The 25,227-nt window shown below is 57.4% G+C and overlaps 1 protein-coding gene across 6 annotated transcripts; it reads left to right on the top strand.

Moving 5' to 3' along the window:
- ARHGEF37 (Rho guanine nucleotide exchange factor 37) lies at positions 1-24,534 on the top strand. Of its 6 annotated transcripts, none has more exons than XM_064459011.1 (15): positions 1-651; positions 756-2,268; positions 3,626-3,785; positions 9,504-9,718; positions 10,112-10,235; positions 10,593-10,740; positions 11,650-11,849; positions 12,410-12,540; positions 13,109-13,213; positions 15,221-15,331; positions 16,579-16,908; positions 17,866-17,994; positions 18,363-18,558; positions 18,990-19,162; positions 19,554-24,534. In XM_064459011.1, exons 4-15 carry the CDS (start codon positions 9,518-9,520, stop codon positions 19,761-19,763), a joined length of 2,058 nt encoding a protein of 685 aa, XP_064315081.1. In that variant the 5' UTR covers positions 1-651; positions 756-2,268; positions 3,626-3,785; positions 9,504-9,517; the 3' UTR covers positions 19,764-24,534. The 6 variants fall into 6 exon arrangements, with proteins under 6 accessions (XP_064315081.1, XP_064315083.1, XP_064315080.1 ...); XM_064459013.1 differs by having other exon boundaries at positions 1-1,232; positions 2,166-2,268; XM_064459010.1 differs by having other exon boundaries at positions 1-2,268.
- Positions 24,535-25,227: the final 693 nt, after the last annotated feature.

Here is a 25,227-nt window from a genome sequence, read left to right as displayed (position 1 = left end):
TTTGGAGCTTGTACTCCTATACTGGAAGAGATGGTGAGTAATCACCCCTCCATAGACTTGCGTGCCTCCCAAGACAGTGCAGATCTGTATTACACCCCTCTCTGTCATCTTTTTACCAGGCTGTGGAGCCATTCCTCACACAGAGGCTGGTCATTCCTGCTTCTCTTCTCTGAGCCTTTTCCATATCCCTCTTGAGATGGAGGCAACAGGGAGAGCCAGACCTGCATGCAGCCTCCTGACCATGGGCACATCGCCAGCTTACGCAGCGGCAGGGTTTCTTTTCTCATCCTGTTTCTTTCCTGCTCACTTCCAACATTCAGTTTTCCGCTTTCTCTGCTCCAGACATTTTGCAAACATCATTTAGCACTAACCCTAAGATGTCCTTCCTGGGAGGAGTCACGCTGGTCAGAGCCCATCACCGGGTTACCAGCGTTAGGACTGGCTTCTGTGCATTTGCTCTGCCTTTGCCTGCACGGAGTTTCCTTGTCCTCCTTACCGTCCCACTGTTCAGTGAGAGGGACCCGGCAGCTCCTTGCAGCCTGCACTTGTCTGCTCTGCTCTGAAAATCTCAATGCTGGTGGCAAACATGATTGCTTTGCTATTCCTGCCCTTTTTCAGACCATTTCCGGACACACTCAGTGGTTCTCACAGGTAACATCCCTTTGCTGTGAAAACAGACCCTTTATTCAGTCCTTCCTTTCCTTCCTGTAATGACTGATCTGCCCAGTGGGTTTTTCTCTCTCCCTCCTGTACAGCACCTTGTCCCCAAGGGCCTGTGGTGGGAGGCCAGGACAGACATCTCACTGGACACCCCAGCAGACCATGTGAACCAGGTCTCCTTCCCCGCATCCTTGCTGGATGGTCTTGTGAACCCCCTTGGCCAAGAGCAGGACCCAAAGCTTGGCAGAGAGGTCTCTAACTGCAGGGTGGCAAAGCCAGTTGCTCTCCGCCAGCATGGCCTGGGAGGAGACCTGCAGCCAGGGTGTAGGCGGGTGAGTCAAGGTGGGTGGAAGAGCTGGAGATGGCATCTCATCTACACACATTAATAATGGAGACATCCTTCTGACGCTGCCATCATCTTGTGGCTGGAGGGAAGGAGATGAAGTAGTGGCTGCTGACGCACAGGGGAGCTCTGCTTTCAGCCGAAGTGATTGAGGGGCAGAGCACACCCAGCCAGGTGCTACTGCTTTGGCAGGAAGCCCCACATTGCCGGAGCCAGGATAACCTGACAGGTATGGGGGGAGCTGAGCGGTATGGGGCCCTGGGGCCTGGGCAAACGGGTGCCCATTCTAACCAGACCACAGTGCCACCACCACATGGGACTCCTGGCCATTGTTTTGTACCCCATGATATTAGCTGCTGGTTTTGCTCGACAGCAAACTTCTCCCTAGTAGAATATCCTCCTTGCTAAGATGTGAGGAGGTGGGTAGCGGAGGATGTATGGGCAATGCCATAAGCTGGTCCTGGAGCCTTGCAGCTGCTGGGGCTCCAGGGACTCCTGGACCTCTCCATCAACCTCAGCCTCTTTTCACCCCTTCTGGGTTTTTCAGCTACATCTCTTTGTCCTCTCAGCCTCACCAGTGCTGTCCCATCAGGGATCTGCAGTCAGACCTCCATTAATGCCAGGCAGCTGCCCACCCCCAGCTCTCCGCAGCCTCCAGTGGAGACGCCTGGTTCTCCCTGCTTGGTTGTTTATCTGCTCACGAAATGAAGGGGTAGCCCAGGCAATAGGCTGCTCCCCTGAAAAGGCTCTTGGCCGTGGGCTTCCCTAGCCCATTGCACAAAACTTGGGGGCTGCCCACCCCTGCCCTCCTCCCTGGCAGTGCACGAAGCTGGTGGCCTACTGTAAGGTCTTTGCTTCAGACGTCCTTGCTATGCTGTGAGATGCAGCGCATCAGCTGAGGTTCCTGGGCTGGGTGTCTGCCTTCAGTAGTGAAACAAGCACACGATGATCCCTCTCAAAGGGGCAGCTGTTACGGTTCTCTGTGGCGGAGGCATGAGCCCAGTCAAGGCAGAGGCACTCCCCATTGCGTCAGTGGAGCAAGGGATGCAGAGCTTGCACACAGACCGGCTTGGCAGCTTCAAAGGGCTGCTCTTGCTTTCCTGCCACCCTTCATTTCTCTCTCGAGTGAGAGAAGTCAGCTCCTGCAACATCTCCTGTGCAGGCGGCAGCTACTGCAGTGACTCCAGAACAACGACCCTTGCAGGAATTTGCCTGGAGGAGCGGGTGCTGGTGGGACTCCAGAGGTACCTGACCCAAAGGAGAAGGTGAATCTTGAGGGGATGCCTCTCTGCTTATCTTCTCACTCCCTCACCCTGTGCAGGAGAGCAACCGCACCCCAGGGTGGGGCACCAGCAGCAGGGTGCCTGGGTGCCTGGGCATGTGGGCGGCCCAGGGCAAAAATATGGTATGCCACTGGGAGGAGGTGGTGGGCACATGTAGCTCCAGCTCTGCAGGTGGGTGGTGGCAATGCCTCAGCAGGAGCAGAAACCATACAAAGTCAGGCAGGGAGAAGATGCCGGTTTGATCATTGGAAATGACTAAACAGCATAAACCACCAGAATTTTCTAAATTCTTTGTACCTTTCTCATGTCTCAATACCTCCTTGCTCCAGGCAGAATATGCTCAGTGGGATGGTACGTCCACCCTGTGGGGTGCTTTGGGCAAGGGGTGTTGTTGCTGGCACTGCCCCATGATGGGGTGCTGGTGACCCCAGCTGAGGCTGGACTGGCCTGGAGATATTTCTCTTTCCTCCCAGAGCTGCAGGGTGCTGCAGACACCTCCATCCCTCCCTGGCACCCCTGCCCATGTGCCCATGGACTGTGGACACCTCCACGTGCTGCTTGGCCATGGCTTTCCAGGCTAGGCCAGGGCAGAAGCAGGGACTAAGTGCCTGTCCTGCTCACAGGTTTGGAGCTACCAGCCCCCAGGAAGGGCCTGGTGTGTGTGTCCTTGATGGACAGGGATGGGAGACCTTGCAGACCACAGCCCTTACAAAATAACCTGTTTGCTAACTGAGTAATTGTGCTCTCCAGCAAACTGTTATCCTTCATCAGCAGAGATATCAGCAGGAAAAGCAGCCGCTGGCATCCCTGCATTAATGGGAGGAAGAAAAGGATAAATATCAGTATTGCTTGGTTCGTTGAGCAAGAGATGGCAGAAGGCCCCCAGCAGACCTCTGCAGTGGTCCTAAGAGAGCAGGCACCGCTGTTTGGGCAGAAAGGCAGATACCTTGGCATTCAATGCCCTCAAATTAGCATCTGACTTTCTCCTCGAGCTGTCCTCACCATCGGCTGGCTCAGCTGATGACATAGGACAGATGGGTAAAAGGGCCAGAGTCTTTGGCCCTGGGAGAGAAATGGAGATCTTGGGGTAGGAAAAGCAATGCAAGGCAGCAGGGACTCAGTAGGAAGAAGGAAGGACCACAAAGGCTGATGGACATGAAGCTTCAAGCACTAAAATGCAGATACAGGAGAGTTGAGCTGCTGTAGCCCCAGAGAGGCTGAGAGAGGCTGAAGCCTCTTCCATGAAGGAGGTCTGAGGCCCATAAATAACCCTCTTAGAAATAAAGAGCTGACTCTTAATTTATTCTGCTTGGATCAAATTCTATCTGCTTATTTTTAGGCTGTGCTCTGCCTCGTGGTGCAGGCAGTGCTCCCCCAGCTGTCAGGCTGGAGCCTGCAACTCCTTCCAGACTGCTGGAGCTACCACAATTTCTACCTGCTTAGTAGCAGGCCCTCGGCACAGCCCTGGCCAAGTTCATGCGTGGGATTATCCCGAGCAGGTACGCACAGCCCTCCTTCCCCCCCATGGCGAATTTAAGCACAGGTTGCATTAGCTGGGAAGGGAAAAAGGAAGAGAAAGGAATGATATCTATGTGGTTTTTCAGGAGTTGCTCATGCTTATGGCCAGCTCAGCAGAATGAACACCTTTCATTTCATGTGCTTTTTTTCCTCCTTTCCCTAGCACCTTTGCTCAAATTCCCCTGCTTTGCACAGCACACACAAGCAATGGTGTTGGAGGCAAAGTCTGCTTCCTAGACTTGCAGTGTGGGAGAAAGTTTTGCGATTAGGACACACCTGCAAGCACGCTCTTGTGCTGCTATTTTTTCCACATGTTTTCATTTCCACCATGAATGGCTGATAGCAGCATGTGGTCACAAAGACCTTTCAAGACAGAAAAGAAATCCCAAGAACAGTAATAATGGAAAAGATTAAGTAGAGGAAATGCAACTTTCCTGTGCAAACCTGCTGCTCAGAGAGGAACCCCCGCCTGCTGTTATTAGGCACAGCCTGAACTGTTGTGCTTTGCATGGCTGAAGTTGTGTTTATTTTCTGAGCAAGCCATATCTAACTCAAAGCTTATCTGGTGTGTGCCCAGAGAGCCCCCTGATGGCCTTCGTCGTAATAGTCTGAGCTTTAACATTCTGGGTAGCTGGGAAAATCCCTGTCGACAGCAAAAGGCTTTCCAGGAGCCAGCAGAAGTTTGGGGTGAGATGTAGGGGGGCAATAACTGCCTTCTTGGCTGCGATGGTACCTTCTCCCAGGATGGCTGCATACATGCTGGGCAGCTGTATGTTCCTGCCTGAGCCTGGCTCAGACAGCCTGCAGCCTCCTGCCCTGCAAGCCTGCCTCCCTCTTGCTGATGCTTTTACCCCGATGCCTATTTTGAGCCAGAGCCCAGCTCCATCAAGTGGGTGTTTCTCCAGCCTCTGGACTGGGCTTGTGGTCATGACACAAGGAGCTTCACAGGGAGACCTTGTCCCACCAGCATCTTGGGGTTGGTTTTTTTCTTAAATGCTCCAGAAAGAGCCGGCAGAGCACTCCTGCTCTGGCAGCAGGTATGAAGAGGGCCAGGCAGTGCCATAAAGGTGGCTCACCCTTGCTCTGTGAGAAGCATCCTGCAAACACAGTTTTGCAATGAGGTTACACAAACCTGGCAGTCCTGGCTCCCTGCTGCCCTCCGCATCAGGGTCCCACGAATGGCCCCACGCACAGTCCCACGCCCTGCCACTGCTTGCTAGGTTTCTTGTTGGCAGGGTGGGAGTGCTGGCTGCCCACAAGGGTGCTGATGCCAAGAGCACCAGGGGATGGCCCACCCTGCTGGCACCCTTTAGCTTGGCTTAACCTGAGCACAACACCCTACCCTGGGACACAATTTGTGCTCAACCAGCCGGTGCCTATTTGCTTCTCCCTTTTAAGAAGAGCCAGGCCAGGGTGGCCAGCCTGCTCTCATGCCTCCCTGGGGAGCCCTGGGGTTGTGACAGCGCTGTGACACTGCTCCCAGTCCCTGAGCCACCTGGGCGAGCTGAGTGGAGTTGCAGCAGCCCCAGCTCTGGGTCTGGATGGGAGGAGTATGGGGCCAGTGGCACAGCAGGAAGGAAACTTGCACCAGGGGAAGGAGGCATCAGCTGCTCCCTGCAGGGCTCCACAGTGAGGCCATCCTGCAAGGAACTTGCAAGAGCCAGGTTACCCAGCATCTGAAAAACCGGACTGGAATGAGAAATATGCCCAAGGCAACACCCATGCATAAGCCAGCCAGGGCGGAGCGAGTGGCCAGGGATGCCATCCCACTGTGCCAGCCCTAGTGGGGTGAGGATGCTTTCCAAGGAGGGAGCACTGCCCTGCCGGGACTCCCTTGGCAGCCACAGGAGCATGGTTCCTGCCCTGGCGTGATCAGCCATAAGACGCTGATGGGAGCAAAGTGGCGGTGATGTGCCTCAAGGGGCAATGGCTTTGTTGGATGCAGCAGTAAGAGGGCCTGCCCAAGGATGGAGCTGGGGAACTCCTGACACTGCTGCAATGCCAGCCCAGAGGCTGCCTGGACAGGCGTTTTGCTGCTTCAGAAAGCACCTGGGTGAGGACTGAAACCTTGCTGCCACCTGCAAGGAAGGACAACGTCTGTGTCCCCAAGGCCACAGCCAGGTAAAGCCCTTGCTGCCCAGCCATGTGTGGGTCTCTCCTGTGGCCACAAGTCTCTCCCTAAGCCCATATGGTGTGGGCCAGCCTGGGAATCATTCTCATGGGGCGGCTTTACCCTAGCCACTCAGCCAGCCAGGGAACAGGGCTGTGCATTGGCTTCTCCCCCAAAACCTGCCTAGGCGTTAATGCTTCTGCCTCTTCCCGCCCCTGGCTCTTCCTGCCGCGTTGCTGCCCAGCTTATCCCTCCACAACTGCTCCTGTGTGCTGCTGCATTCCTCCAGTGCGGGGACGAGGGTGGGCCATTTCATGCTCTTGGCTCAGGGCCCCCAGCACAGCCCTTCCCCCTGGGTCTGTTTCTGGGGGTGTGAGCCAGCCCCCCCCAGATGAGGTGCAGGAGCTGATGTGGGCTGGGCAGGGCAGAATGGGGGCCCACATGTATCTGCCCCACTGGCTCCCACCCAGTGTTGGTGCCAGGAAAGCCAGCCTGCCCTGATGCCTTCACTGCCTGCATCCCACCCTGCCTGCAGAGGTGCAGCCTGTGGGGCTCATCCTGGCCTGTGGGAGGTTTGGCTCTAGGCACAAATGCTGCCTGTGACCTGTGTGAGACACTGAAAGACTCAGAGTCCTTTTTACTGTGATGCTTTTTGGACACTGTGGGTCAGCCTGGAAAAAACCCAGGTGCCACCGTCCCCTCCCTGAGGCCAGGCTGAGCTCTCAGCTTCTCAATAGCTTGTTTATGAGCATGCAAACACCTCACAAGTGAAAGAAACTTCACACCAAATAGCCGCTAGCTCCAACTGGCCCAATCTGTGCAACCACTTCCTCAGTTATATATTTTTGCTTCTGTTTACTCCAAACCCTTTCCTGTGGCTGATCAGCCAGGATCAGAGGGGCGTGTGGGTCATGCCTGCCTGCAGGATAACACGGCAACGGGAAGCCTGTGCCTTCATGGATGGGCTGTAGGAGCAGCAGGGCACCAACCGGGCTCCCCCAACTAGTGCTGGGGTGGCGGGACACTGGAGGGGCAGCAAGGTCCCTGCTCTCCTGCGGGAGCTGCCGCCCGGCACAGGGCGCCTGTGCTGCTTTGAGAACGGACAAGGGGAAAAAGGGGGGAGGCGGTGACACAGATTCAGGCACGGCGCTTGGGGACCAGCTGCTTTTGCAGATGAGAGCGTGTCGCGTGTGTCCCCCCCCGCCACCCCCGCCGCTGCAGCCACTCCCCCGGCTCGCCTTCCCCAGCCCCCCCCGCGGGCGCCGGCGCCGGGCGCCCGCCTGCCCTCGCCCCGCGCCGTGGGCGGCCCGCGCTGCCCACAGCGGCCGCGCCGGCCCGGCTGCGGCGCCGCGGGTTGATCATTGACTCACCGCAGGCAGCAGGAGAGCGGCCGCAGCCGGGCCCGGCTCCCTGGCTCCAGCCCCTGCCTCCCCCGCAGGTAAGAGCTGGGGCAGCTGCTTTTTGGGGGGCGGAGGTGACAGCGGCGTGGGGAGCAGCGGGTGGCACGGCCCTGCGCGGAGCCCGTCTCTCGGGGTGCGGGCTGCGGGGTGGCAGCCGGCCCACCCATCCCCGCGGCGGGGTCCTGAGCGCTGGCTGGGCGGGGACACGCTGCCTGGTCCCTGCGTTAGGGACGGGGATGCTCGGAGGCACCGAGGCGAAGTGACATGTTGAAGGCAGGCAGCTGCCTGGGAGGAGAAATGAAACCCGCTCCTCCTCCCTCCCCCTGGTCCAATGCTACCCAGAAACGCGTCTTTTTGGTTTTGCACTATTCCCGTGTTCCTCTGATGTTTCAGGGCGGGGGGTGGGGGGTGGGGTGCGGTGGGGTACGGTGAAGGGAGGGAAAGACGTTTCCCCAGCTTGGGGACACCCCCCCCCGAAAGTAGCTGTGTGCTCTGGGGGATGCTGGCACAGGGACCAGTGACACTCCAGCACCTGCATGCCCTCAAGCTGCAGGGCACCTCTCTAGAGCTCAAGGGGTGTCTCAGATCACGGCTTTCCATCTGCTCCCACTTCAGCACTTCCTCTGAGCAAGGGTTTTGCTGTCACACCCAGGCAGAGTACGCTGGGCTTGTCCAACCTTGTCCCATTCCTTGATGGGCATCATTCTGCCTAGACACCTTGGAAGCACCCAAAGGGGCTCAGGAAAGTGTCTCCCACACCCTGTGTCCTATAGCAGCCAATGCCATGCCACAGACAGGGGTGGCAGCCAAATGCACGGGTGGCAGCCAAATGCACGGCAGCAGGGATGACGCTGGCAGGGTGACATGCCCCTGTAAGGCAGGCGAAGGTCCCATACCTTCTCACTGGCCTTTGCCTGCTGTGCCAAGCCCAGCTCTCCTCCAGCGCAGCTGTGGCCATGTGCCAGGAGGGGATATTCATCCTGTCCAGTGCTCGCAACAGCATCACCCACTTATCAGCTGGACCTTTCCCCAGTGGAGGCTTGGGCTGTCCTGCCAGCCCCTCTCTCTGCACCCACTGCAGGCACGGGGGGCTGCAGCCTCCAAATGGGGCGCCTGGCCTGGCGTGGTCTGGCTGGCAGTCAGGTGCAGGCATTGGCACTGGCTGGGCAGGCAGCGGAGGGCAGATGCCGAGCCACCCTCCCTGTGCCGTCTTGCTTTTATCCTGCCAAGCCACCTCCTCTGCAGCCTCTGAGGACAGGCTGCCTGGCAGCATCCCTCCCCCTGGCTGGGGCCCGGATCTGGATGAGCTGTGTGCTAGGCTAACATGGGATGCACTGTGTCTCTCTCTCAAGGTCTCCTGCCTGGGACTGAGCACTATCTGTGATGCTTTGGGAGCTGTTCCATCCTCCTCGGCATCAATTAGAGCAGCGGATGTTCCCTGAGAAGGAAACAGCATGAATCAGCTGCATTTTTTCACAGTCTCCACAGGCAGAAACTAGAGGGGAGCAGGCTGTACTGGGCAGGACACAGGCATTGCACACCAAGGGATGCGAGTGCCTCTGATGGAGGTGCCTGCAGCTTCACCACTTCTCTTCCCATCCCCGTCACTTTTTAAACCAGCTCTCCCTGCCACAGAAACATCCTTTGTTCAAGGACTGCAAAACACTCTTTGTACTTTGAATAGGACTCTTGAACACGAGGCAACCTGCCAGGCGCTGACAACCAAAACAGGGAGGGAACAGCTAGCCCTGGCAGCACGGAGGCGGCAAACTCTGCTCTGCCCTTGGGGACCAACCCCTGTGCAGTCACAGTGCTGGGTCGCTGCTGCCCGGCCCCTGCCTGCAGCTGGGGCTCTCCTTGCCTGCAGCTGGGGCTCTCCTTGCCTGCACGTGGTTGCCAGGGTTTGCACACATGTGTGTGGCAAGCCCCTGCCTGCCACACGTGGGTGCCTGCCCTCTGCTGCCAGCCCACCCCCTGGCTTGCAGCAGGCTTGCAGTTTTACAGTTTTGGAGTGTCATCCATGCCTTGCTTGTCAGTGCAGATGGCTTGAGCATCCCCAGGGTTGTGCTGTGGGGTGTCCCCAGCACAGGGGAGGGAGCACAGGCACGGAGCTGGGTTGGGCACCAGAACACCAGTCCCAGGGATGCCCTTGCCACAGCCTGTCCCTAATCCTCTGTCACCCCCTGCAGAGCGTCACACCAAGATGGCGAATGCCTGCGGGGCAGACCCCCATGCCAAGGATGCAGCAGAGACTGAAGAGGCCATCTATGAGGTGATACCCTGCAACAGGATGGAGCTGAGCCAGCAGCTGGCTGTGGAGGAGCTCATCACCACTGAGGCCAGCTACGTCCACAACATCCAGCTCTGCGTGTTAGACATTCAGGCACACCTTCAGAAGAAGCAGGTGAGAGGGGGTGCGTCCCCTCTACCAGGGGCTGGGGACCTTAGGGTGAATCTGTCAAGAGCTGCAAGATGCAGAAATCACTGCAGGGAGGTAACCACATGCAGAGCTTCCGTCTTCCTGGGCCCCCCTGATCAGCCAAGGTCTTGGGTTGGATAGACTTTGGGTCCTATGGCTTTAACTTTGCAATATGTAACATGAAAAGGCCTCATTGTCCTGCTCGGGAGCACATACCCAATGCCTCCTGAAAAAGAGCATTGCTCCAGCTCCTCGGGTGTCGCATGGGGCAGCTAGAAGGACACAAGTGCTCAGGCGGGTGTTGAGTGCCTCCAGAACACAGGGTCCACTTCTGTCTGATGTATTTGGCTTACCCTGGGGCACCTTTGTTCACTTCAGCTGCCTGATCTTGACCTGGAAGGACTCTTCTCTAACACCAACGAAATCCTCCACGTCTCCAGACGGTTCCTGAAGGGTCTTGAGGCCACGGCTACCCAGGAGCATGAGCAGCTGCTATGCATCAGTAAGTGGTGCAATGCTGAGAGCTGACCCGTGTCCACCCATGCCTTTGCTGGTGCTGGCAGTGCTGCTGCCTGGCGCTGTGCAGCTCCCAGCCCGCCCACCCCACCCTGACACCTCCTGCACCTTTGGGAAGCGTTGCTGCCTGGACACTGCCATCCGCAGACAACCACGCACGGTAATGGGGGCAGCATAAGGCCCAGCTTAGCGGCACTGCCCAGGGGGCAGAGTGCTGCTGTGGCACGTTTGGCTGACACTGCTCTGTTGGCTTCATCCTTCCAGCAGGCTGGGGAGAAACCTCCACCTTTCTCTGAGGCCATAGAAAAATACTATCCTTCCCAGCCTCGCTCTCCTTCCCCAGGTGCCCTGTTCCAGGAATTCAAGGAGGAGATGGAGAACGTCTACAAGATCTACTGTGCCAGCTACGAGCATGCTCTGCTGCTGCTGGAGAGTTACCGCAAGGACCCCAGGCTGCAGGAGGAGATCTTGAAGACCCTGAATGCAACAGTGTAGGTACCTGCTGCTTGAGGCCACCACCTCCCTCTCCCTGTTTTACCTACTGGCCTTACCCTTCTCTGGACAAGCTGCCTGCATGGGTACATGCCACCAGGCTGAGTGTAATATCATGGCCATCACCTTTGTGGCATTGCCTGGTATAGCCTCTGGCAGCCTGACCTGCATCCTTGGGGCGAAAGGGGCACTACAGGTTGGTAGTCTTTTATGGTGGACCCCAAAACAAGGGATGGCGTGGCACCCACAGCTCCTGCCTGCTTCATAGCCCAAGAGGCTGTGTCCACAGAGGACTCATGTTCCCCAGCTTGATCAGAGAGATGGGCTGGCTGCAGGGGGCCTGCTGTACCCCTCCTGAACTATTGGGGGGGTCACAAGCACTGTCGGAACCAAGAGAAGCAGGAGTGGCAGCAGAGGAGCTACTGGAATTTGCTGCTTTCTGCTTCAGGGCACAGGTGATGTGACCCCCAAATGAATAATGCCTTGCATGCGGATAGAAGGGGAGTCCTGCCTGCAGCCTGCCTGCAATTTGCCCACACCCTCCCTCCCCGCTGCCCCTGGAGCAAGCGCCAATCCCGTGCCTCCTAGCTAGACAAACACAGCACTGTTCAGGGAGGCAGGGTGCCTGTCCGGGGCTGGCACTGCCTTTGGGGCTAGCGGGGACGGCATCTCCCTGCCAGCGCACCCGGAGGAGTGGCCCTGCAGCTTGCAGGGAGCAGGGGTTCACAGCCGTAAAACCTCCCCAGCTGCTGGGCACAGCTTGCCTGCGGGTCCAAGGCAGCAAATCTTCCTTGCAGCTGGAGTGGTGCTGCTTTCCCCCAAAAACGCTTGCAGAGAAGGTGGGAGGAACAGCAGGGCAGGCAGGCAGCCCTGCATGCCAACCTCAAGCGATTCCCCTTCTCCATCAGGCCTCACACAGGTGCATCGGACCTCAGCTTCTTCCTGGTGATGCCAGTACAGAGGATCACCAAATACCCGCTTCTGCTGGGGAAGATCCTGGAGAACACCCCTGCCAGCACCAGCGCCTACCCAGCCCTGCAGGCAGCTGTCTGCGCCATGGCCCAGGTCAACACCAACATCAATGAGTACAAACGGCGCAGAGAAGTAGGTGAGCAGGCAGGGGGCACGGTGCAGGTAGGGAGCATGGTGTCTGGGAAGCCCTGTCCCAACCCCAGTCATCTCCCCTTGGTGTTGCAGTAATTTACACTTAAACCAGTTGAAAGCTCTCCTGCCCTCCACCCGTCCTGCCTGGTAGAGCTGCAGACTCATGCAGGGAGCTCCTGGCACTGCTCTGGTCCTGCAGATGCCACTCTGGGCAAGACCTGAACGCTGCAGGAGGAGGGTAGCATGGTGGGGGCTGCGCACAAAACCAGTCTGTCTGCATTCCTGGAGCTGGTGAATGGGGAGGAACAGTCCTGCCCTTGGGATAGGAGAAATCAGGCTCACCACAAACTGGAGCTTGCTCTTCTTTTTGGTTTTCATAGTACTTTCCCCCGGGCTGCCCTTCTTTGATGTGGGTTGTGCTTATCCTGTTGATCAGGACTTGTCAGCTCTGGGGCGTCAGTGCTGCTGACCCACATTGCCTGCTCAGGCTGCTGAGGATGCTGCCCTGAAGTTTCCTCTTCTGATCTTTTTTCCTCCCACCTTGTGTGCCCCCATCTGAGGCAGCAAACAAATACAACAAGGCCGAGCACCTGACCCTGCGGGACCGCTTCGCACGCCTCAACACGCACTCCATTGCCAAGAAGACCACGCGGCTGAGCCGGCTCTTCATGCATGAGGCTGGCATTGTGGCCAAGGTGGGCAGTCTGCACCCCACTCCCTGTGGACCCACTGCCTCTCCTTGGGTTGTTTCTGGGGCTTTCCGCTGCCTCCCAAGACACCTCGCCAGCAGGGTGGAGAGAGCAGGGCCGAGGTGGTGTGGCCCATGCTGGCACCCAATGGCCTGTGCTGTCGCAAGCCACAGTCCCATTTTCAAGCAGCATAAGGGTAGCTCCTGATCCCCAGTCCCAGGGACGAGCAGGGTAGGAGGGATGCAGCTACACACCTCGCTCCCTGCCTCAGAGCACTGCAGAGGAGTGCTTTGGCTCCCAAAGGACTCACAGACCCTCAGGCACCCCAGCAAAAGAAAAGACACCCCGGTGTTCTCCAGCCCCACAACCACAGTGAAAGCCATGTTTCTGCATGCATCCCAAGCACCCTAGATCTTGGCCTTTTTCAGATTACTGGAGCCTCTCAAGGTCTCCCCTGCCCATCCCCAGCATTGTGAGCTTCAGGCAGGTGCCTGGCTGCTTTTTACATTACCACCCAGTGAGGGGCATCACCTGGCCTGCCCATGATGGGGATAAGCTGCCTCTTGCTTTGCAGACAGAGGACAGGGAATATGACGAGCTGGAGGAGAAGTTCCAGTGTGTGGTGTCCAGCGTGGCTGTGCTGAAGGAGAACATGGCATCCTACCTGGGCCATTTAGAGGTAAAGCCCTGATAACTTGCAGGGGCTTGGCCCCACCCAGGCCTCAGGACCTGTTTCTTGGGGTTGCAGAACACTTTCAAGCCCTATGGAAACCACTGTCATTTGGGGATGTTCAGGGACTAGCATCTCTCAGCTAAATATGTTGTGTCAGGGGCTTGCACAACATCCAAGGATCACTCGGGTCCAGCAGAGCTTAAAGCAAAGTCAAGGCTTCATTGACACAGTCTGAGCTGTGTCTCTTTTGAGAATAATCAGTACTTAAACTGATCATTATTTCAAGGCATTAAATAGCTGAGAAGGCTAAGTGTTGTTCAGCCTGGCGATTCTTGCATAACTGGTGTAAGGCAGAAGTGCTCCCAAATCAAGGGAACAAACTTCCCTGCTGAGATGACCCAGCTGAGTAGCTGCTGTGGTTTTCTCATGAAATCCCTTGGGGCATCTGAGGGAAATGGAAGTATGAGCAATAGCAAAACTTGAAATCTCCAGACACGGTATTATCAAGAAAGTGTCATGAAAGGGCAGAGGGTTCAGAAAGCAGCAATTCAAAGGCTGGAAAGTCCCTGTCATAAAAACATTGACAAGGGCTCCCCATACAGGATTTGAAAGAAGGGGACAGAAAGACTCCCCATAGCCCAAAGAGTGGGTAAAATAGGGTTAGAATAGAAAACAGGATGGCAATCTGTATGATAGTGAGATGTGGCATCAGCTAGGGGGACAGGGTGTGATCACTCCTTTGGACATCAAGTGCTCCTAGGGACCTGCCTGGAACTGCCCCTCAGTGAGCTGCACCTCTTTAAGCCAGCTTCTTGGCTTCAGACAGGACATCAAGCAAATAGGCTGGGCAGCCTCGATAATAAGCTGTGGTTCGGATTCATGCTGGGGCTTGGATGCTACTTCAGAGGAGCTGCTGGTGGGGGAAGGTGAGGCTGCATGCATGCCCTGTCTCTCTCTCTGAAAGATTCTCAAAGACACCCTGAGGAGCCGATGAAGACATGTTCTTACAGGGCAGAGACAGCCTGGCCTCCCTTTGTGATGGCTAGCAGTTCCCTCTTGTGTGTCTGTCTGTACCAATGCCCCCACCACAAGGAGAGGCGAATCTTGGTGTGTCCAAGATCATCACAGCCACCTCTGCTTGTGTAAGAGCCCCTGTAGGGTTGGGGAAAAGCACACCGGTCTCAGTTGCCACCTTCTGCTCAAAGGGTCAATGCATTTCCCCTTCTATATTTCCATCTCCAGTCCCTCTCATGGCAAGGAGGACTACAAAGGAAGTGTCTCCTAAAGATGATCACAGGCAAAAGGATTTAGGACAGAGATGGGCCTCTCTGAGTGCCCTGATGGCAGCCATGGTTGATGAGACTCAAACAGAAACTGCCCTGCTGCTCCAGGACTGACTGCAGGAACAGTGCTCAGAGGAGCAGGAGGTCAGGCTTCCTTTGGCACCAGCAGCAGGCTGGGGCTCTGGAAGCTCAGTGCTCCCTCCTGGGTCTAGAGGTTGTGGGTCAAAATCTGGCTCCAGCCAGGGAGGAGGCTGCTGGCTACAGATTTAACATTACAGCAAAGCCTCTCAAAGCAGAGGAGCATTTCCATGCAAACCACCGTTAGCTGCTTTCCTTTCCTACCAGCCTCAATCTCCATGCAGAGGCAGGGGGAAGATTTTGTACACAAATACAAGAAACTCTACTGGAGCACCAAACCCAAGCATCAAACATTAAGCTGGGGCAGGCTGCCTGGGAGCACAGGGCAGCCTTGGCCACTTTGCTGGGTAGGAGTGCTTTTGCAAGCGAGTGCATGACCCCTGCTCAAGGGGAGCGGTTTGTCAACACCCAAGTAAGTTCCCTGGCTTGCAGATAGGAGTAGCCCAGAGCATCAGTCCCACCAGTCTGCTAGCATAGAAGACCCAGGCTGGGGCATTGGCATGTCTTTGGAAGCACAGGGACAAGTTACAGATGGGTGAGCCAGTGTTGGGTAGCTTCTCCAGGTCAGGTCTGATGACTTTCTCCCTTTCAGGCATTCCTATTGCCCACCCCGCACAAGTGTGAGCTGCAGATCGACGAGGGACCTGCCCAGCAGTACTGCCACTTTGCGGAATACCTCCATTGCACTGTTTACCCAGAGTTTGTGAGTGCTCCTTCCCTGTAGATCTCCTCCAGGGCCACAGCCAAGCATTGGTGTTCCACCTTCTGCCAGGGTACAGCAGGGGTTAGCGCCAGGGCAGGGCAGCCGAGAGCTGAGGGGAACCAGACCAGACAGTGACCTTACCAACAGGCACAGTCTCCTGGGGCCTGAACGTGAAGGGGCAGGTAACAGGGTCCGTCAGCAGTCCCAGACACATGAAGTGAAGAACCAGCTCCAGGGTCCATCCAGGACACAGGAGGAGACAGGGACATGGCTACAACACATCTCCAAAGTCCATCCAGGGCTGGAGACAAGCTGCAGTGTCCATCTGAAGGGGTCCATCTACAAGCTGAGCTACCTACAGCAGAGGTCCAAAGCCCACCCAGGAGACAGAGGCAGAAACCAGCTCACTCACAACAATGCTTAAGTAGCAGCTGAAGGCCCTTAAATGGGCTGTGGACAGGGGTGTGGGTGTAGGCCCCAGGTGAGGCTGGTCTGGGCCATTAAAGACTATTTGTGCCTTCAGAGCCCTGCCATGTTCATGGCCAGCCATGCAGGCAGGGCTGAAGAGAAGCACAGGATGGTGGGAAACCAGGGGTACCGTTTATTTGACTCACACAAGGTGTTTGTCACCAAACCTCAGTCCAACCTACCCACACCTCGTGGGCATCCGTACTTGCATTTGGGAGCCCAAGAGCCCCCCATCTGCCTCCTTCTACCACCCCTGCTTGGTTCCCCAGAACTCTCTCTTGGGTGGTAGCTGCCACTGTGAATGTGGTAAGGGAGGTTTTCCAAGCAGTGAAGAGTGTGTTGGGACATCCTGAACCCCACACCTGGTTGCCAGCATCCCCAGGGAGTGCCGGCACAGGGAGGGAGGGTAGCTATGTGGGATAACCACACAGACCCTGGGCTGAGGGCCTCCGTCAAACCAGGAGACTATGGCCTGCATGGGGCAGTCACTGCATCATCCCCCTTGGCCCATGGGACCTGGTACGTGAGGGTCCTACCCAATCATTTGCATGGAGAACAAGTTCTGAATCGTGACATGCGTGACTGCTTTCTACCAAGGGTTTGCTTTGGTTGGCATCCTCTGTGCCTTTGGGGAAGGATGCCTCAGGTGCTCCCCACTCTACACAAGCCCTTCAACAGGTTCTTCAACAAGCCTTTTCTCCTGTGTAACAGTGCCCCATGCAGACAGCTGGGCCCATCTGGGGGGCTCACGTGGAGATTTGGGTTCTGTTGCCCCACAGAAGCGACGGCTGGACAGGCTGGTCTGCCAGCCCCTCTACAGTCTCTCAGACATGCTGGTGGGGCCACAACAGCTGGTCAAGAAGCGACTGGACAAGCTGCTGGACTATGAGGAGATCCAGGAGCGGAAGAGCGAGATGGGCAGCGTGACATACGACGAGGAGGCAGCCATGAACACCTACCTTGCCATCAACGCCCTGCTTGTGGCTGAGCTCCCGCGATTCAATCAGGTGGCTCTGCAGCTCCTGGGGCAGATACTGTGTTCCCTCAGCACCCTGCAACAGGACTTGGCTGCCCAGGTCCTGCACCAGGCAGAAAAGGAGCTAGAGCAGGTGAGAGTGACCCCTTGGTTTGTGTTCCCAAACTGGCACATGTGCTGAGCCAGACCTGCCTTCTTCAGGCTTGGAACACCACTTGGTTGTCAGGGCACTGAAGGTTTGCTGTAGACCAAGCCTGCCCTTGCAGACACACTGCTTCCTATCTAGCATTTGTAAGTGATCTCTATTTTCTTTCAGCTGGGGAAAGACAAACTCTCTCTTCTTCACTGCCAGGAACTGTCCTGCTCTCTCTTTGAGGGCACCACTGGTATTTTATTGTTGTGCTGCCTCAGAGATCAGTGTTAACTCTGAGCTCCCGAAAGCACTGTGCTGGGAAGGCAAGGAGGAGAAGGACAGCTCCTGGCCTGAGGAAAAAGCATCCCTCAAACCTCCATCCCCTGGGAGATATCTCCCAGAACTCCTCACCACACAGCACTCTCTGAGCCTGACATTTGCAAACGTGGTGAGTCTGGCCAGTCCAGAGCCTTGGGTTAGAGCATGACCATGGCCTGACCCATGACCAAGATTAGAATAAGATGCAGCCATGGAGAGGTATTTTCTCAGGCACTGCTCATATGTACCTAGTCATGAAGGTGGATTTCCCTTGATTAGTTTGGGATACTTACACTGAAGACATCTGCCCTGGAGCTATATCCACCTGTCTGCCTTTTTAGTCAGGTGGTATGGACCATGGGCTTGGGACAGGACATCAGGACCCAGGGACTCCTGCTGTGGGCTGGGTACAGCCCAAGTCCTCCACGTGTGGCTGCCCTGCCCAGGGCAGGTGGCTCAAGGCCAGAGAGCAGCAGCTCACCTTGCCAAAGGGAACCACATCCTAGATGCAAGGTACATATTTAGTGACAAGTTCTCTTCCTTTCTCACCTCTTTTCTTCCTGCTCCTTCTCTTTTGACCCTACCCACAGCTCTTTCCCGCCCCAGGGCCCTCTCTGATCTCAGGGTCTGTCTCCACAGATGCCTCGTGGCCGCATGCCTCTGCCCAGTTTCTGGAAGATGGTGGAAGACACCTTGCAGCAGTCTGGTGCTCAGCTCCGTACCTTCTGCCAGGCATTTGAGATGGTCACACCAAGCCTGGTGACAAAGGTAGGAGCTGGGAAGGGGGTGTCTCAGGCCAGCTGGATGAAGAGGTAGGACTGTGGCTTCCCAAGGCAGAACGTCCTCTTGGGGTGAGATTGGATCAGAAAGTGGCACAGGGAGTTGCCACAGCCGTGGTATTTCCCCCAGGCCCTGACAGCAGCTGGCTGGAAAAAAACAGGGATGAAACAGTCTCAGCTCTTCTGTTTCTGGACACTCATCTCCAAACCATGAGGTAGAGCAGATAGTGTGAAGGAGTTTCTCCTCTAACCTCTCATGGGGATGTGATTCTGCAGAAAGGACAACACATGTACATGGAAGGCCTCAGCCTCCTGTCTGTCTCATCAAGTGCTCCTGTGTCTTTTGCTCCCTACCAGCCTCTGAACCCCACTGAGGAGCGGAAGGTCCTTTCCCTTGTAAGCAAGCATGGCCCAGACAAACTTTACCAAGTGACAAGCAACATCAGAGGCAGCAAAGACTTGGACCTGACCTTGCAAAGGGGACAGATTGTAGCTCTGCTGCAAAGTGTGGACACTAAGGGGAACAGGAGCAGATGGCTGGTGGATGCTGGAGGTACTGTAAGCACTACGGGGAGCCTCCCCCTGCCTTGGTACCAGGGTCAGAATCCAAAACCGAACCACTTCTTCATCCTGGATGAAACAGTGGGCCATTGTCTCCAGGATCCTCCCCTCCAGGGTTTGCTCAGCCCAAACCCACCTCTGCCTTGCCAGCTGCACCCATGCCATTAGCTGTAAAGTTCAGGCTTAGCCATGAGGGAGTACTCGTGCCTCATCATGGCTGGGAAAGGAAAATCCTGTGCACACAGAAATGTATTGAAACCCCTTTTGGGGGTGGGTAGGGTGTTGCTGCTGATTATCCCCTAGTAATGGACTATTTCGAACAGGGCTGCTATACCATGCCAGGCATCAGCCAAGTTGTCATTCTTCTCTCCTTCAACCAGTCAGCAGGGCCCCATGACCTGTGTGTGTTTGTGTGTCCTCCAGGTCCCCGAGGGTTTGTGCCTGCTGGAAAACTCCAGCCCTATTGCCCGGTACAAAGCCAGCAGCCCGGGATGCAGATGCCAGCCCTGGAGAGCAGCACAGAGAGAAGGCGACATTCGTATGCATCACCTGAAGCTCCCAGGCCCCAGGTGGCCACCTTCACCCCAGCTTTCCAGGTGAGAGTGGGGAGACACCCCCCAGCGCCATTCCTAGCAACCCCACCAGCTCCATGCTGGTCCTTGTGTGTGCAGTGTGTGGGTGGGAAGGTGGACCTGCTTTTCCAGCACACATGTGGTTATACATGTGCAGCCATGTGCTTAGCAGGGGAGTGTCACAGCCCCTGGCCACATGCCCCATGAGGCTGGTGTCTGCTGTGCTGGGACCTTGGGTGGACAGATCAAAAGAACTGTGCTTGGTGGGGTCCTCAGTGTTCCTCCATCCAATGGGACCCTCTTGGAAACAACCTCCATGTCCCCTCTAGGTGCTGCCCTGCCATGTATGTCCTTTCCCCCTTTGACTCTCACGTCCAGCAAAGGGCTTCCTCCCTCTTTCTGCTGCCTTTTCTAGGTGGTTGCTGGCTTCTCCTTCACAGCCAGGAGCCCGCAGGAGGTGAGCCTCCAGGCAGGGCAGCCTGTGGTGGTGCTGGAGCCACATGACAAGAAGGGGAGCAAGGAATGGAGTCTGGTGGATGTGAGCGGCCAGAGGGGCTATGTGCCCTCCAGCTACCTGGTGACCATCCCTGTGCAGGAGCCCACGGGCTGGAGCTTACCTGTGTGAGCACGGCCAGCTCGGCATCCAAGGGTACAGGCTTGGTTGGATGAGAGCTGTCTGCTTGGCACCCAAGGACTCATCACGGGAGATGCTGGAGGGGGGTGACCGTGGTGGTCCTGGACCAGGGAGGTGGTGGGAAGCAGCTGGCAGAATATGGCCCAGGGATGTGGGTGCAAGGGATGGCAGTCCGGAGGCACGTTTGGATGGGTAGGCCCGAGGGAGCCTTGTCTGTGTTTGTACAAAGGAAAGGAGTATGAGGGAGTGAGGGCAGGAAGCTGCAGTTTTCCAGGGATTTGCTGAAATCCATGTCAGTGATAAAAGTGTCCCTAGGGGTGATGAGACAGGAAGGACCAAGCTGCAAAGGGTGCAGTGCTGCAGAGGGGGTCTTCAGCCTGGTACAGAGCCTCTGGAGCTCTTGGGGAAATTGCTGGTTTCAGTGCAGAGACCGAAGCAGAACAGCCCTGGAGACATGGCTCCTTGTTCCTCACCAGGGTGTTATGCCTTCCTGGGTGCCCACCCTGACGTGCCATTGTGGTCCCCCAGGGCACAGCCTCCATGCCCTGCTAACAGGCATGGCAACGCCAGCCTGTGCCTGGCCATGCCGTCACCAATGGGAAGGTGCTGGGCTGAGTGCTGTGGCCGCGGTCCTCCCCAGCCCTCCTGGCCACCAAGCACTGCTCCTGGCCTCGGTTTCGCCCTGCAGCACCGTGGGGCTGATGCTACTGACCCTTTTGAGAGGCACTTTGAGCTCTGGTGATGAGAAACGCTGTGTACACCACCAATGCTATTTCGTGTGACTGATATGCTGACATTATAACATATTATACTGTCTCTTTGACCCACCCGTGCTGATGGGCTCACCCCCACGCATGGGGCCGTGCCGTGGGGCTGCACAGTGCCCATGGCAGCCTGGAGCAGCAGCAGCGCGGCCGCAAGATGGCGGAGCTGCCACACCCTTCTACCAGCACGCCTCAGCAGAGGCACTGGCAGCATTGGTTTTGGGGCGCTGGCAGGTCTGTGGAGGGGTTTTGCTGCTGCAGTGGAGTGTACGTGTCCTTGGCCAGCATGGGAACAGCCCAAGGTGGCAGGGCTGGTGGTGCCGGTGTGAGCACAGCTGTGCCGGGGCAGCAGCTGGAAGCGAGCTGTGCACTGCTTCCCTCCCAGCCTGTGCTGTTCAGGGCTGGGGATGGAGAACACAGCCCCTGGGGCTCTCAGGAGACCATGTGCCCCTTGCCAACCCACACAAATCTCCAGTGGTTTGACACACGCATGCTTTCTAGAAGCACAGGCCCTGTGGAAGAGGTTTTTGGGACAACCAACTTGTGTTGGTCAGTCCCTGACCAAAGGCACAGTCTGGGTACGGAGACAGCACTCCCTCCCACCACTGCCTGAGACATCATAACTCTATGCCTCAATTTCCCCATGGCTTGCTCTGATGCTGTGCTGTTACATGATGCTGATGGGGCTCAGGGCAGGGAGCCGTGCCCACGGCAGTGCTGACATGGTGTCAGAGGGGAATTTGGGAGCTCCCACCTGCAGCCCTAAGGGACTGGGTCCCTGCTCCCTCCATGGGAAAGCTCAGCCTGTGGTGCCACACTGCCCACCCCTCGCCCACCACGGGTGGTGGAGCTTGGAGGCATCCGCCCGTGCAGCAGCCTGGCGTCATCCCGGCTGCCCTGGGCACTTGCCGCTTCCCACATCAAAGATGCAATGGCCCAGCTGGCAAGCGCTGGCATGTCAGCTCCTGTGCCCTGCTTGGCAGGGAGGCAGCATGCTTGGCTGCCCACAGGCTCCCCATGGGATGTACTTTGGCAGCACGGTGGCTGGGTGTGGGTTCCCACAGTGCTGCCATGCAGCCGAGGCTGTGGGCTGGGCAGGGGGGCAGATGTGGTATGTCTTCACCCAAGCTTACACTGTGTGGCGAGGGATGGGGTGGGTGCCAGGCAGGTGGGGACAGGCCCCAGACGCTGCTTTGCTTTTGCTCTGCATCCCACATGTGGGTCCAGGTGCTTGGTCTGGGGTAGAGCTGCATGTGGGGCTCACCCTCCTTTGTACCTGCAGGGTCCTGGGGCTTTATCTGTGGGGATGTTGGGGACTTTCTACCTCTGCCCAGGTGCTACTGAAAGCCCAAGCACACGTTCACCTTCACAAAGCCTGGGAGAAGACAGCAGCGAAGGAGCTGGGGACATTGCCTGGGGATGCTCCCAGCCTGGGGAAAGGTTGATGATCAGCTTGGGATGGGAAAGCAGGCAGCCTGGGAGGATGAGGGCTGCTGGGCAGAGGCTGTGTTTCTGAGGCTCGCATGCCCAGTGCCAGCCCTGCAGCAGCAGGGCTCACACCTCCAGCTCACTGCTGATGGCTCCTCCGGATTTTTCTGTTCCTAATCAAATCACATCAGGTTGGATTTCCCTCCCCAGCCACCTTCCTGCCAGCTCAGTGGGGTGCAGATGCAATCAGCCTCACGCCAGCGCAGGTGATAGCAGGAATCAGCAGCTCAGGAAGGTCCTGCTCCATAGCCCATAGGTGCCTGGGACCCTTCAGAAGGTGAAAGGTGAGACCGAGACAAAGAGCACTGAGAAACTTCTGCTGCCTATGCCCTGATCTGCCTGCTGGAAGGTGACCTGGGGTGGGTAGGACTTGATAGGCAGCTCATAAAATCAGTTGGGCTTTCTCCATCCCACTCTTCAGGACTCTGGATTTCATGTGCTCAGAAACAACAGCTCCCCTTTCCCTCTTTCCAGCCACCGCCAGTGCTGCCTGTGTGTCAGTGCTGGACAGAAGGAGCTCTTCGCCCTCCCCACAGCTGGCACAGGGGGTGCAGGCTATTGCGAGGTGTCCTAGATCCCCACTGCCTTTCCTGGGCCGCCACTCTACCCATCAAATGTCCATCTACCAGTGCTTGCCAGGGCTGACAGGCATGAAGGGCAAGGTGAAAAGAGCCCATGCACATCCTACCAGGAGATGTGCATGAGCCACACACCAGCGCTCTGCAGGAGGTGGCAGCACACTGGGGACATGGTGCTTGTGTGAGGCTTGTGCCCTGCCAGATAACACGGCTGTGCTCCAAGCTGGGTGCAGCTGAGACACCATGAGGCTCCTTCGTATGGTGCTGAGCCAGCCAGTACCAGCATCCTGCCCAGCAGCAGTGGCACTGGTGTCCTGCCTACCCTGAGGTCCAGCAGCAGCTGGAGCACACTGTGGACATCCCTGCTAGGAAGAACGGAATTAGTTTGTGTGTCTCCTTCCGTTTCTGAACTTGAAGGAGTGAGCTGAGCTCTGCAGTATCCACCACTCTCGCTCCCAGCTTCGATAGCTGTGGGACCTACCCCACGGGGTCTATCCCCAGGATATGCCCTAGTACTTGTCTGCAGGACACAGGGCACCAACATCCCTCAATTCTCCTATAATTTCACCCAAACTCATTGCACCTGCTGCTGCCCCAAGCCTGGAAGTGCCCTCTTGAAGTCGCTGGAGGGTACAGGGCTCTTCCAGCCTAAACACGAGGGGGAATAAAGGGCACCAGTGTGCCTTTAAATAGCCCAGTGAGGACAGGCTCTCCTCGGAGGAATGCTTTGGCTGGCCCGGTGGAACATGCTTGTGGCCAGAGGCATGGGGGGGCAGCCGGGCAGAGACGGCTCCTCACCAGGTCAGGTCAAGGTTAGGCATTGCCCTGCCTGGGCGCCACTGTGCTGTGGTCTGGCACCACGGGAGCAGGGCTGCACAAAGGGGGAGGGAAACATGTGACTGGCCGGGGTCTTGCCATGCCCGGGGCTGATCTGCAAGGTGGCAGCGGAGTGATGCAGGCACTGCTGCCTGCAACCTGCCTGCTGACCTGCAAGGGGTTTGGTACCAGCACAGCCTGGCTGCTGGAGCAGCCTGCTGGGCAACTCGGGTTGTCCAGGAGTGGCTGCTGCACTGCTGTCCAGGCTGATTCATATCCTGGACATGCAGGCATTTGGATAGCGTCCACCGACGAGGTGTGACAGCACACAGCCGTGTCCCTGGGGTGCAGGGCACCAGCCTGGCCACATGCCAGAGAGCGGGCCTTGCCAGCTCAGACTCTGCTCTCCCTTGACTTGTGGGGCATGCCTGTCACTGGGGACACGGCAGTGGCCGTGGGCAGGGTGGAGAGCCGCAAAGCACATCTCCAGATGGAGACACCCAGATCACAGGGAGGATGGCTGCATGCCCAGGTGTCGATGTGTCCACTGGCTCTGCTGGGGCACCCAGGCAGAGGGGACGTGCAAGAGGAAAGCTGCTGCCAGGGAAGCCCCAAGCCCGGGCTTCCACACCCAGACCTGTCCCCTCATCATGGGGTGCCAGGAGGGGAGAAGGGGTACAGCAGGGCTGCAGTGGGCAGGGAAGGAGAGGAGCAGGGTGGCTGCCCCAGGCTGAAGGGCACAGCTAGCCTGAGTGGAGCTGTGTTTGCAGGCATGGTGCTTGAGTTCACCACCACTGCCAAGTTGAGCTGGCTCCGAGCAGAGCCAGCCTTTAGCTATGCTGTCCCCAGGCACCTGCACATGTGTGGGACCCCATGTGAAGCAGCCTGCAGTCCCGGCACCCTGGCCCCCGGCAGCCTGTGCTGGTCCTTGCTAGCCATGCCGCCAGCCCTGACAGTGTGGTGCTGTGCGGCCTGAGGGAGGGCTGAGCTCCATGGAGAGTGGCCCTGGGGCTGCAAGACAGGAGCAGAGGCATGAGCAGCAATGCTCTCTCCAGGCTTGCGCAGCCAGCACCTGAATTGTCTAATAAAGTGTGAAATTTCTTTCATGCTCTGCTACCTTTGCTGAGACGGACCATCATTACAGCCCTCCCTTCCCAGCAGGCAGCCAGCTGCTGCCAATATTCCTGCTGTCGCGGCGCTGCCAGATGAGCCCCTGGCTGGAGCTGTGCCTGACGCAGGCCCCCAGGACCGCTGCTGGATGGTACCCACCCAGGGACCCCTCCCCACCTCCTCAGCCCCTCCAGTGCGCCCATCCCACACAAAAGCACAAGCTGCTGTGGTCGTATCACCCTGGAGGGGGATGAATACCTGCCATGGGGCTGGGCCAGGCTGGGGGCTGCAGACCCTGCTTCCCCCTGCCCCTGCCCCGCCATCAGATGCCCTGAGGGTGCAGGGGTCAGCACAGGACCAAGCCCTGCCCTGGGGCTGCGCTGCTGCCAAAGCCCTGCCCTTTCCCAGGAAGGGCTGGCAGGTAGTGTGCCCATCAGATACTGCCCACAAGGAGATAGGTCTCCCTCTGGCTGTGCCAGGAGTGCCAGGAACTGCCTTGGACCCTTGCTCAGGTGGTGGTGGGCTCCCACCTCCGCAGGGACAGAGGTGCAGCTTGGTCCCCCCTCACCAGAGGGTGACTAATCGTTTTTGAACCACCTGGTGTGCACAGAAACTGCTCTCCAGCCTTAATAACGATAATCAATCATTCTGCTCAGGGCAGTGGCTGTGGAAAGCTTCTCAGGGCTGGGGTGCTGGTGG

The sequence above is a fragment of the Phalacrocorax carbo genome, chromosome 8 (assembly GCF_963921805.1).
Source record: "Phalacrocorax carbo chromosome 8, bPhaCar2.1, whole genome shotgun sequence".
Taxonomy (NCBI): domain Eukaryota; kingdom Metazoa; phylum Chordata; class Aves; order Suliformes; family Phalacrocoracidae; genus Phalacrocorax; species Phalacrocorax carbo.
This window is presented reverse-complemented; position numbering and strand designations above follow the sequence as displayed.

Coding starts and splice junctions, on each gene's coding strand:
- ARHGEF37 (XM_064459011.1), top strand. CDS start 9,518: ATGGCGAATGCCTGCGGGGCAGACCCCCATGCCAAGGATGCAGCAGAG. Junction 13,214..15,220: donor CCTACCTGGGCCATTTAGAG/GTAAAGCCCTGA, acceptor TCTCCCTTTCAG/GCATTCCTATTGCCCACCCC. Junction 16,909..17,865: donor CAGAAAAGGAGCTAGAGCAG/GTGAGAGTGACC, acceptor CTGTCTCCACAG/ATGCCTCGTGGCCGCATGCC.